Source organism: Protopterus annectens, chromosome 17.part0 (genome assembly GCF_019279795.1).
Source record: "Protopterus annectens isolate FY-2018-M chromosome 17.part0, PAN1.0, whole genome shotgun sequence".
Lineage (NCBI taxonomy): Eukaryota > Metazoa > Chordata > Ceratodontiformes > Protopteridae > Protopterus > Protopterus annectens.
In genome coordinates, this window is record NC_056751.1 from 342363148 (window position 1) to 342375647 (window position 12500).

The 12500-nt window shown below is 46.3% G+C and overlaps 1 protein-coding gene across 1 annotated transcript in view; it reads right to left on the minus strand.

Annotated features, from left to right (window-relative positions):
• MED11 (mediator complex subunit 11) overlaps window positions 1-12500 on the minus strand; it is a 278176-nt gene that overhangs the window by 175989 nt on the left and 89687 nt on the right. Inside the window, exon 3 of the mRNA XM_044059180.1 lies at window positions 11528-11658. Coding sequence (XP_043915115.1) covers window positions 11528-11658 — 131 coding nt within the window. The remainder of the gene's footprint in view (window positions 1-11527; window positions 11659-12500) is intronic.

Below are 12500 nucleotides of genomic sequence, written 5' to 3' on the forward strand. Positions count from 1 at the left end.
GGGGCCAATCGTGGACTAGAGCATCTCTGGGGGGAAGACCTGGGAGACGGAAGAGGGTGAAGAAGTCTGGGCACTTGCTGTTTTGAGGGGTTGCAAAAAGATCGCAGCAAGGCTGACCCCACCTCCTGAAGATTTTTTCTGCTACTAGCTGGTTCAGAGACCACTTGTGGGGCATGAGAATGGCTCTGCTCAGCCTGTCCGCTATGACTTCGGACTTCCCGGGGATATGCGTTGCTACCAGAAACCGTTGAGAAGAGATCGCCCACTGCCACAGTCTGAGTGCTTCTCGACATAGGGGGTAGGACCTGGTTCTGCCTCGCTTGTTTATGTACCACACTACAGACATATCGTCTGTCTGAATTGCAATAGTCCCGGTGGGTAGAGTCTCTGGAATGGCCTGCAACACTAAAAGCACCACTCTCATTTCTAAGACATTTATGTGCAGGTGGCTTTCGAAAGGCTGCCATGTACCTTGAACTGTCCTGCCCTGAAAAAGCCCCCCCCCCCACCCGATCAGGGAGGCATCCATTGTCACAGTAGCCACAGGAGGAGGAAGGACAAAGGGTCTGCCCTAAAGAACCTGAGGGGAGACCATCCACCATGAAAAGGTGTCTTTTGCATGACTGAGTGATTAGAATGCTGTGTGACATTGGAAGCTGTTGAAAGGACCACTGGGAAAACAGCATCCATTGCGGGATCCACATATGAAAGCGAGCTAGAGGGAGTAATGTGATAGCTGCTGCCATGAGACCTAGGGTTTTTAGTACGAATCTGGCCTGGACTCTGCTCTCTTGTAGTAGGATTTGAACATGACCTCGAATGTCTGAAATCCTTTGTACAGGCAATTTTGCTGACAGTTCCACAGTGTTTAAAATGGCGCCTATGAAGGTAATAGACTGACAAGGCGACAAGGCAGACTTTTCGGAGTTTATAGAGATACCTAGCTCATTGCAAATTTGGAGGGTATAATCTCTGGACTGAAGTAGCTGACGCTTGGGTGGTGGCAGTAAGGAGCCAGTCGTCTTAAGTATGGAAACACCTGGAATCCTTTTCGTCTCAGGTGAGCCACAACTACTGCCATGCATTTGGTAAACACCCTGGGGGCTGTGGTGAGGCCAAAGGGCAGGGCTCTGAATTGGTAGCGACTGGCTCCCAGCCGGAAGCGGAGAAACCTCCTGGAGCACCTGTTCATTTTGATATGATAGTACGCATCCTGAAGGTCTATAGAGCGCATCCAATTGTCCTGACCCAGGAAGGGTAGAATGGATTGAAGCTTGACCATTCGGAATTTCGTTCTTTGAACAGACTTTTTCAGCCTGCTGAGATCCAAAATAGGTCTCCAGTCCCCTGTCTTTTTTGGTACCAAAAAGAAAGTACAGTTTTGTACCTACCATAAATGTAGATGTCTGAGAGGTATGCATCTGCAGTCCTTACAAATGGGGTTGTCCTGGCCTCAGGCAGCCCTTCGGTCGGCCGGATTCCAAAGTCTGGGTCTGGCCTTGGCTGATGTCGCACTTCACCCAACGTCATAGCTGCAGTTCAGCGGGTATAAAGGCATCAGCCGACGCCATTTTCCTCAGTGTTTCTTGCCCCAGATGCCAGGTGCCCTCTAGGAAGGCTAAATTTGGATAAATGCAAAAGTTTCCAAACAATAGAGAGCAAATAGAAATAAACATGTATATACATATATACAAACAAATACACCATAATAGATTCCCCCAGCTAGCTACAAGATGGGCAAATACCCTAGGAGTACCACAGAGGGGAAGGAGGGTGGGTAATCCTGACTGCAGATGCATACCTCTCGGACATCTACATTTATGGTAGGTACAAAACTGTACTATGTCCTTCAAGGATGCATCTGCAGTCCTTACAAATGGGAAGAATACCATAGCCAAACTGGGGGAGGAGGCACTAAGAGTTTATGGTGTAGTTAAGATCCCTTGAAAAACAGCAGTGGCAAAACCTGCTCGGGATCTGGAGTATAAAGGCAGATTATAATGCTTGGCAAATGTATGCACGTAGCTCCAAGTAGCAGCCTCTAAAATGTCTTTGGTAGCCACTCCTCGTAAGAAAGCTGTAGTAGTGGCTGTAGCCCTTGTGGAATGAGGTCTGATGTTTTCTGGAGTTGCCTTTCCATGAAAAGAGTAACAAAATCTAATGCAATTTCCTATCCATTTTCAGATTGTTTGTTTTGAAATTGCTTTTCCTTCCATTCCTGTGGCATATGCTACCAGAAGCTGGTCAGTTTTTCTGTAGTTCTTGGTTCTGTCCAGGTAGTAGCGCAATTGTCTGTGTACATCCAAGGTATGCAGCAATCTTTCCCCCCTGTTCTGTGGGTTGGGGAAGAATGTTGGTAGGTGTATTGCTTGGTTTAAAGATACTCTGGAGACCACTTTTGGCATAAAGGTAGGATTAGTTCTCATGGACACTCTATCCTGATGGAAGATAAGGAAGGGCTGTACTGCCATTAATGCCTGTAATTCAGAAACCCTTCTAGCTGAAGTGATTGCAAGCAGGAATGCAGTCTTCCAAGATAAGTACTGTAATTCTGCTGTTGCTGCTGGTTCAAAAGGGGGAGTGTTAACTTTTCTAACACAAAGTTCAAGTCCCATGTAGGCAATGGTGGTTTCCTTGGTGGTTTTACATTTTAATTCCTCTGAGAAACTGTCTGAGTAGAGGTTGAGAAAAGACTGGAGGATCCATGTTGTATTCTGCTGAAATTGCTGATGCATGAATCTTAATGGAAGAGTAAGACAGACCATTGTGGAAAAGCTCTGCTAAATATTCCAGGATGTTAGCTATGTTTGCCAATGATGCATCTACTCCTTTTGTTGCACTCCAAATGAGATATATTTTCCATTTTGCTGAATAAGTTTTTCTTGTTGAGGGTCTGCGAGCCTCCAAGATAATGTCTTTAACCCTTTGAGATAAATCTGGGTTATTTTGTCTTATGCAATGTTCCAGGCAGCCAGCTGCAGTGTTTTCAGGTTTGGATGCAGGGTTTTGAAGTTGTTCTGTGTTAACAGTAAGGGAACTAGGGGCAGAGGCCATATTTGTTCCCGAGACATGCTCCTCAGTAATGGGTACCAATGTTGCCTCGGCCAGTCTGGAGCTATCAGGATGATCCTTGGACGGTCTTCTTTGATCTTCAATTGCACCTTGTGCATCAAAGGAAGAGGAGGGAATGCATATGCTGTCAGGTTTTTCCAACTGAAAGATAGGGAGTCCACCTTCCAAGCAAGTGGGTGGTATGCCCTCGTGCAGAATTTTTTCAATTGGTGGTTGTTTGGGGATGTGAATAAGTCTATTTCTGGTAGTCCCCATTTCTCTGTAATGGATTTGAAGATGTCTGGATGTAGCATCCATTCATGGGCATCCGTGGTAGTTCTGCTTAGGATGTCTGCTAGTATATTTTCTTTTCCTGGCACAAATATTGCTTGTAACTGAATGTTGAAGCTCAGGGCCACATTCCAGAGGTCCATTGCCATCCAGCATAGAGGGTATGAATGTGTGCCTCCCTGTTTGTTGATGTACCACATAACTGTGGTGTTGTCCGTCCTTATCAGCAATTGACCCTGTCGAAGAAATGGTCTGAATGTCTGAATTGCCAGTTTTACTGCCAGCATCTCCTTTTGATTTATGTGTAGGTTCAGCTGGTCTTGAGTCCATAAGCCTTGTATGCACTTGTCCAGCATGTGTGCCCCCCAACCGAGGTCTGAGGCATCCGTTGTGATAGTCTGGCTTGGTTGAGTGCTGTGGAAGGGCAGCCCTTTGTTCGATTGACAGGCCTGAGCCCACCATTGGAATTCTTGCTTCAGGCATGGAATTATTGGAATTTGGGTTTCTAGGCTGTGCTTGTGCTGAGACCATAAATTCCTTAGGTACCATTGTAACTTTCTCATATGTAGTCTGGCATGTGGAATCAATATTATGCAGGATGCCATGTAACCCAGGGCTTGCAGGACTTTGCTGTTAGCTGGTTCTGATTTGTTAATGCCATGAAATAGAGAGGAAGGTGCTTCTGTTTTTCTGCTGTGAGGGATGCCATTTGATTTGATGTGTCCAGCTCTGCACCCAAGAAAGTTATCCTCTGGGATGGTATCAGCCTTGACTTTTTTATATTGACTGTGTATCCCAGGGCTTGCAGTATATGAATGACCTTTTTCAAATCTTTTTCCAATTTGTTTTTGTTGTCCGCTTGTAACAGGCAGTCGTCCAGGTAAGGGTAAATTTGAATTCCCTGAAGCCTGCAATGAGCAATTACTGATGCCAGGCATTTCGTGAATACTCTGGGCGCAGTAGATAAGCCAAAGGGCAATGCTGAGAATTGATAATGCTCTGATCCTGCAAGAAATCTGAGGTATCTTCTGCAATTTGGTCGTATGGGGACGTGCAGGTATGCCTCCTTGAGATCTAGAGTTACCAGCCAAGACTCCTTGCCCAGCATGGGAAGAAGCTGCTGTAGGGTCAGCATTTTGAATTTTGGAACAATGAGGTATGTGTGGTCGAGAATAGGTCTCCATTGGTTTTCTTTTCTTGGCACCAGGAAAAGTCTGGAGTAAAATCCTTGCCCTTGTTCCATAGACGGTACCCTTTCTATAGCTCTCATCCTTAGTAAGTGGTGTATTTGTTGTAGAGCTTTTGTCTTCTGATTTGGAGGTAGGTTTGGCATTCCTCTCTTCCTTGGTAGAGTATGGAAGTGAAACCTGTAACCTTGGTCTATTGTCTGTAAAATCCATTTGTCTCCTGTGATGTGATGCCAGTTTACTGAAAATAAGGCTAGCTTTCCACCTAAGGGTGCTTCTAGTTGTTCCCTGGTAGGCGGTCTCAGAGCCAAGTCACTGTGATTGTCCTGTGGAAGTGGTGGTGGCTGGATCTGTGGCAGTACTTCTGGTTGTTAGGCTGCCAATGGCGTCCCTGTAGGCACCTCTGGATTGACCCCTGCCTCTTGGCCTATTCCTGCCTCTCTGAGCTCTGGAGGTGTCTGGAAAGGACCAATTCTTGGAAGGCCAGTTCCTACTAAACCTTGGAGGCTGGACCTGTAAGAAATCCTTGACTGTCTGGACAGATTTTGCTTTCTCTTCCACCTTCTTCAGCACCTGCTGTGCAGGGGAGCCAAACAAATTGAGCTTATCCATGGGAGCATCTAGGAGCTTTGATTTAACATGGTCTGGTAAGGACTGCTCTTTTAACCATGCATGCCTTCTGATCACTGTACCAGTCATAGCTGATCTAAAGGAAGCCACCAGTGCATCATAGCCGCATTTTAAAGAATGATTACTGACCTGCTGAATGTTATGTACCATTTCCTGAACATATTTTTTGTCTAATGGTTCAGACTAGGACAGTTTTTTAGTTAACTGATCTAGCATAAATTCCTGATACTGAATCATGTGGAATTGACAGTTTAAGGCCCTAGCGAAGAGTAGCAGAAGTGTAAACTTTTTTACCCCATCTCTCTAAGGCCCTAGATTCCCTTTCAGAGGGGAGGGGGTTTTTGGCAGAGGTAGCTGCTACAGCCTTGGGTCCCTGGGAGATAGTTTCAGGATCTGCAAAAGGAGCCTTATACAAATGGTAATGTGTGTCCAGAACCCTGTAGTACCTGTCAGGCTTAGCAGGGGCCGGAGGAAGAGAATCAGGAGCAGTACAAGCATCATTAAATGCATCATCCACAACAGTGAGTACTGGAGGAATGGCTAAAGGCCTATGCTGTGGCAAATGCAAAAAGGTCCTAAGCCTTTTCCTAGAGTCTGAAAAATCCTGGCCCTGCCATTGAAATTGTTCCCTCATAGCATGCAAGGTTTCCCCAAAAGAAAATTCCTCAGGCGGAGAGGCAGAAGGAATGGAGTCTTCTGCATCAGAGTCCTCATAAGGAGAATAAGGGCCCTCTGGAGGGTTTGTATTATCTGAATCATCAGAGGAGTAATCTGAAGAAACTGGCTCAGGGGGCTTTGCTCTAGGCCTCTTCTCTGGAGGTGGGTGAGAGGCCCTGTCAGGGTGAGGTTGGGATCCCCGGATCAAAGAAATGAGATCCTCTGCTAGACTAAGCATTTGAGAACTAGAGCTAGGCCTGTGAGGGGGGTCTTAGCAGGCACAGTTTTGGTAGATTTTGCTGCTTTAGCCCTAGCAAAAGCCTTAATCGACATGGATGCAGGGGCCTAGCAGCTCCACGTGCAGGAGTAGATATATCTAAAGGTATAGTATCAGATAAATCCTGTGAACCTGCAAGAGCAGGTGGGATTTCAGTAGCAGATTCAGCCATGCTGGATGAGGCCTCGGTAGGAGGCAAGCTTTCGGCGAAGGAAGAACCGTGGACTCGGTTTCAGCGAAACCGAGACACTCATGATTGACAACGCGGTTTCGGCGAAACCATGGACCGCAGTGTCGGTCCTTTACCTTGCGCTTTTAGTTAATTGCGGTCGGAGTTTCCGGCGGCATATTTTAAGCAAAAGCGGGCGAAAAACTCCTCTGCAAATTCCGACCGACGTCTAAGCGTCCGTCGGTTGAAAGAAGCACAGGCTAGACAAGCTGCTACGTCGTGGTCTGGGCCTAAACAAGGTAGGCAGTAAGAGTGGAAATCTTTATGAGGTATTTGTTTCCCACAAGTTAAACAGTTATTCACTTTTTCTGACATCGGCTGAGGCAAGAAAAAGTCCCCAACGGGGTACTTAGCTTTTTAGAAGTCTTCGGTAGTAGTAATCTCTGGTTCTGACCGACCGGCACTTGCGAACAGCTTCTGCTTCGGGCACCACGTGGCAAGAAAGACTGAGGAAAATGGCGTTGGCTGATGCCTTTATACCCGCTGAACTGCAGCTATGACGTCGGGTGAAGTGCGACATCAGCCGAGGCCAGACCCAGACTTTGGAATCCGGCCGACCGAAGGGCTGCCTGAGGCCAGGACAACCCCATTTGTAAGGACTGCAGATGCATCCTTGAAGGACATCTTGGAGTAGACTCCGGATCCTTGCTGGTCTGCTGGGACTGGCTGGATGGCTCTTTTTTCTAGAAGCTTTGAAATTTGTAGTGCTGCTTGATCCCTCAGACCGGGTGGAATGTCTGGAAGGGGCCCTTTTGGTGGTTGTGGGGTATGAATAAAGGGAATTTTGTAACCCTCGGATATGATCGACCGTACCGTACCCAATTGTCTTGTGTGAGGGAATGCCAGGCTTCTGGGTACAGTGATAGTCTTTCCCCGACTGCCTCCAAAGGTGGACAGTCGGGCAGCTCCTCAGGGGTGCTGGAAGGGTTTGTCAGAGAAGGATTCTCTGCTACCCTGATTCTGCGGACCCCCCCCCCTGCCTCTCAGGCGGCGTCTATTATTGTTCCCTCATCTGCCTCTGGAGGGAAGCTCACCACGTGCGTCAGGCAGTACTCCCTGAGGTTTGCGGAACCACATTTTCTCACCTTTCTGACCCTTAGGGTATGGTCTAGAAGGGGTAGAAAAACGGACTCCTATGGCAGAGAGAGTCTTGCCTTCCTGCTCGCACCTGGTCAATGTATCCTTCACTTGAGGTCCAAACAAGGCAGAACCATCAAAGGGGGTGTTAGTGAAGGACACCTTGAAGGGGTAAGAAAAATTGCAAAGCCGCATCCAGGCATGTCTCCTTAGAGCGACGCCCGTGCCTGCAGCCCTACTCGCTCCATCGGCTGCATAGAAAATGAGACACATGGAGGAGTTGACAATAGAGGTTAGGGTCCCCAGCTGGGAGGATTTTTTCCTGAGACCCCGCAGCTGATGGGTCCTGTAAGGTATCCCCAGTTCCTTGAGAAGGTCTCTATGGAGACGGGTGAAATGGCACAAATAATTCAGTGACCGCATAGCAAAGGTCGCTGAGGAAAAACATCCGCTTGCCATACCTGTCCATAGTCCTAGATTCCTTATTAGGAGGATGGACAGGTACTGAAGGGTCAGCCAACTCCTTTTTAGTGGCCGCCGCCACCACCACCATGGCATCAACAGGGATGCCCTTGGTTAGAAACTGCTTCTCAGAAGGGGCTGTAATAAATTTTGTAGGCCTCCGGGGAGTTGGTTCCATAGTATCCGGAGCCGTCCACGCCTTTCGAGCCACCACATCCATGAGAGGGTCGAAAGGCGGAGACACACAGGAGGTGGAAGAGCGAGAACCGAACGCATCCAGGTACACCCACTCGTCCTCAGAAGGGTTAAGGGCAGACCAGTTTCCCCTCTGCTTAAGAATCTCCAGGATGTCAGAAAATGAGACATCCTCAGAGGGGGACCTTGGGGACCCTTCTGAGTCATCCAAGTCAGTGTCCGATGTGACTGACTCAGGGGAGTCTACATGCTTCCTCTTACATTTTCTCTTTCGAAGGGGCTCCCCTGAAGGATCAGGGGAGGCCTCGGAAGAGGAGGATACGCCCAATGGGGCTACCTGTAGCATCGGTTCTCCACGCTCGGGATCGAGAGAGCGGGTAGACACTAAAGTAAGCACCATAGAGGGAGGAGCCGAAGGAGCCGACCATGGAGCAGGCACAGGGGCCAGCACACTCCTCATGACCTCAAAGGCACCCCCATCAGGCATGGAAGGGGGTCCCTGCTCCGAAGAGACAAGGACTCCTCCCGGCACTGAGAGTGTCGGTTCCGAGGCCGATGGGGTCGAACTCACCTGCGCCGAAGCTACGAGAGGGAGAACGGGGTCGGACAAGGGTCCGATGCCACTCGCCCCCTCGGAGCCGACGAGAGAGTCCCGGCACCCGGATCCCTCCAAGGATGGAACCAAGGAAGAGATCGGAGCCGACGAGGGAGCCGAAAGGGGTGGCATCAGCTCCGACCCCTACGATCTCTGCCACCAAACTCACAGGAAGAATCAACGAGGGAGTAGTGAAAGCCAGTGCCTGATGAGGAGGGCTATGCAACATTTGGGCCAGCGCCTGCGACTTAAGTAGTCTGCTAACCACCCTCTCGAGGTCATGGTCCGACAAGCCTGGAAGACAAGAGAGGAATGAGACCTGTGACTCCGCTCCGATAACAAGGGAGACTTCGGAGCAGAATGGACCGATTCTAGGGAAGGAGACCTGGAACGCTTCTTTCTTGAAGATGGCTCAGACAGCAGTGTCGGAGCCGAATGAGGCCTCGAATCAACGGTTCCGGATGGAATCGATGCAGTGGTAGTAGTAGCACCGCTCGGCGACGGCTCTGAACATGGAGCCGACGGTTTGGCGGGTTTAGAAGGTTTACCCGACGAAGGCTTAGCCGGGGAACCTTCAGGCTTTAACAAGCCTCTCAAAATAAGCTTGTTTCTGCTTTCCTGCAGGACTCTTGGGCTGAACGCATGGCAGACAGAACAAGAGTCCTGCAGGTGCAGAGTGTCACCGTCTGTCAGAGACATCTTCTGACAGCACGAGTCACACTTCTTGAAGCCCGAGACCTTAGTGTCTTTAGACATCCTGAAAAAGGGATGACTGGCAGACAAGGACAACTAAGGGAGGTTTAGTCACAATCACCAAACATACATACACAAAAAAGTTGTACTGGACCAGAATAATATAACAAAAAACCCCACACTTATTAATACAATCTAACTAGGCACACACATACAACTACAGACAAATAAGTATGAAAGAGGGTTGGCCAAGGGCCTAACTGCAAGGAGGGGAAAAAAACTTTAAGAGGGAATCCTAAACAGGGATCTAAAGGGTAGTAACTATAAAACCCTATCGCTAATATTTTAACCCAAAAAGCTGACTAAAACCAAGGAAAAATTTTAATACAACCTGAGCCGGCAAAAAGACGCAACCTCGTAGCTGAAGCGGCAAACAAGATCTGGGTATATCACGCCTAGCATTATGGGACATAGGATAGCCTCGAGCCGGTAAAAATAGCTCTCGAGCTTTAGTAATAGGCCGAGTCGGAGCCGAGGTTTGACTCCGAACCCATCCAGCAAGAATGAAGGCGAGATTAACAACTTAACATTCCAGCTTTAATCTCTACAGTTTAACAGGAAAACCAGTCACATGAAAAACAAGACAGTGCCAAAAGTGAAGGAGATAGGGAGTTTAACTACACAACCCAACATGGCAAGTTGCCCAAAGAAGCAGCAAACTGAAAAACTGGTCAGAATTGATGTCAGAGAGGAAAAAAGGTGGCAAACCTGCCAGGATAATAACAACTAAAATTCAAGTAAACACTCAAATAGTCTGGTGCTATTTCACAGTCTGACAGATTGCAATGTGTGGCTACTGTGATCTACGGGTTCTCAGGCGTTCACACTCATAGGTTATGGGGAAGGACAACACTAGTCAGAACAACATTTAAGTGTCATGCTAAGTCATGGCAGTCTTAGTCCTATAGGCAATGGAGATTAAACTCCCAACACCAGATCCATTGAAAACTAGACAAGCTTATTGTTCTCACTGCCATTGACTCCTGAGGAGAAAACACAAACTGAGCGTTTTACAAAAAATTCATGACCTCATTGTGTAGTCTATACCCTGAAGCATTCAACATATGGAGTTGACGCAAAGTCAAAAACATTCTACACAAGAGCTATCCAGACTGTGGGGGAAGTTCACTTGTAATATAATTCACTAAAAAGTTTGAAAAAAGTTTCACATATACAAGTGAGCACATACAGGTGCTTAGGAAACACTCAGACTGAAGAATTGTAATCAGACATCACCAAAGCCACAGTACACACTGGGTGCAAACTATGAACTCAAAACTGGTTTTGAGACCCAGGCTTCATTACCATACCGCCCACTGCCTCAATCTACTGTGTCTCACTGAGATCACCACTCATGATACGTGTGACAAATTTACAAGTATGACTTTTACAGACTGCCAGAACCAGCCTATGAAAAAATGTACCCAATCACTCCCCTGGAAAGCAAGCTAAGCCAAACACATTACCAGACAATTTATTGTTAAAAAATCCCAGTTTTGTTAAGATGAATTGAGAAATATACCCATGATTAATTTCCAGTCACTAACAATTCAATTTTGCTAGCACATAAACACACAAGTAAATTCAAGGGCCAGATTCCAGAGTTGGATTTCAAAAGACTTAATCTCAGTGCAAGTTACTTACTTTGGTGGAAAGCTCATCTAAAACAGGCTTACACAGGTGGACAGACTCCAAAAGCGCAGCTCTCAGGGTAAGTGGTCACTTATACATAAAGCCTCAAATGTGCAAATATGGTCTGACAAAGTTTAACAAATTCCATTAATATCTCATGTCTTTTCCACATTCACAGCACAAATTTACCTTTTTCTGCAATTTTCCAGCAAAAATATTAAAAGATTGTTGTTAATTCAACTACACAAAAATAAAACTGAAGACACAACACCTATTCACTAATACTACTAGAATTGGGACAGTACAATTTGGTGACCAGAGAAATTATAGTCAGCTACATTTACATGAAAATAAATTTCATTAATGTGGCTTTGGGGTAAGCCACATCAACACAATGAATGGGCAAAGACTTCAGTTGCGACCTAGCCTCCCCTTTAGACAGACATTCCAGTTAAGCTATAGCTAAACATTATTTATGAAGAGCCACCTACCTGAGTGAGATACCGTATCTGGTTTGAAAGCTCTGACTCAACCTTCTGAAGAGAAGTGCTGAACTGGACAGCATGACGATCCAATAAACGCTCATTTGGTTTCTCCTTGGAGATCTCCAGGATAGCACTCCCTAATGTTAGGAAATATTCATTACTAAAATCTGTATTATAGTTTATGGTTTGAAAAATCACCAATAGCAGCTTCGACAAGAGCACAAAGGCTACTAATGAATTTAGTTTGCTAACAAATTAATATATTAACAGACAAAATAAGCTATGAAGCAAAATAGTGTTACTTTATTGCAAATCATTTTTTGCACTGTTTTCTGGTTGAAGGGAACAGGTCAGTGCAAGCTTATACACAAGAATCTCAGCATCATTTAGAGTTCACACATGGGTGCTGATCTTCAGAAAGGCATGACAAGCCAGAGAGAGGTATGACCTCTGGGAGTCCTGTTCAACTTTTGTCTAAAAACATTTTCTCTTTTACACCCATTTAAATGTATTTTTAGTCAATGGTTAGAACTAAACCAGGATTCTGGCATGGAATACAAACTTAAGTGAACAAGATGAAGAATACGGTGTAAATCTACAATCCAATGTTTGCAAATCCGCTGAAAAGACACACATCAAACTATGTGCAGTAACACAGATTCATGGATAAGTAGAAGGCAGAATGCTATGGTGCAGTCAGCAACAGCTGTACAGATCTAACATTTGAAATAATAGAATGAACAGCACTCCCCACATTTTGCAAAACAGTAACTAACACACAAATACTTAGGTTACAGGTGTTTTCTAAATTTTCAGATGTAACAGCATACAAAGCACACAGCTTGGTACAAGACATATTCCAAAACAAAAATGTCTGATATAAAGGAGTCTATTACTTGCCAGCAGGGTTCCCTACAACTGAAAAACAAAGGAGCAACAACAGATGGAAATCATGACAGGCATATGCAGTTATGCTTCC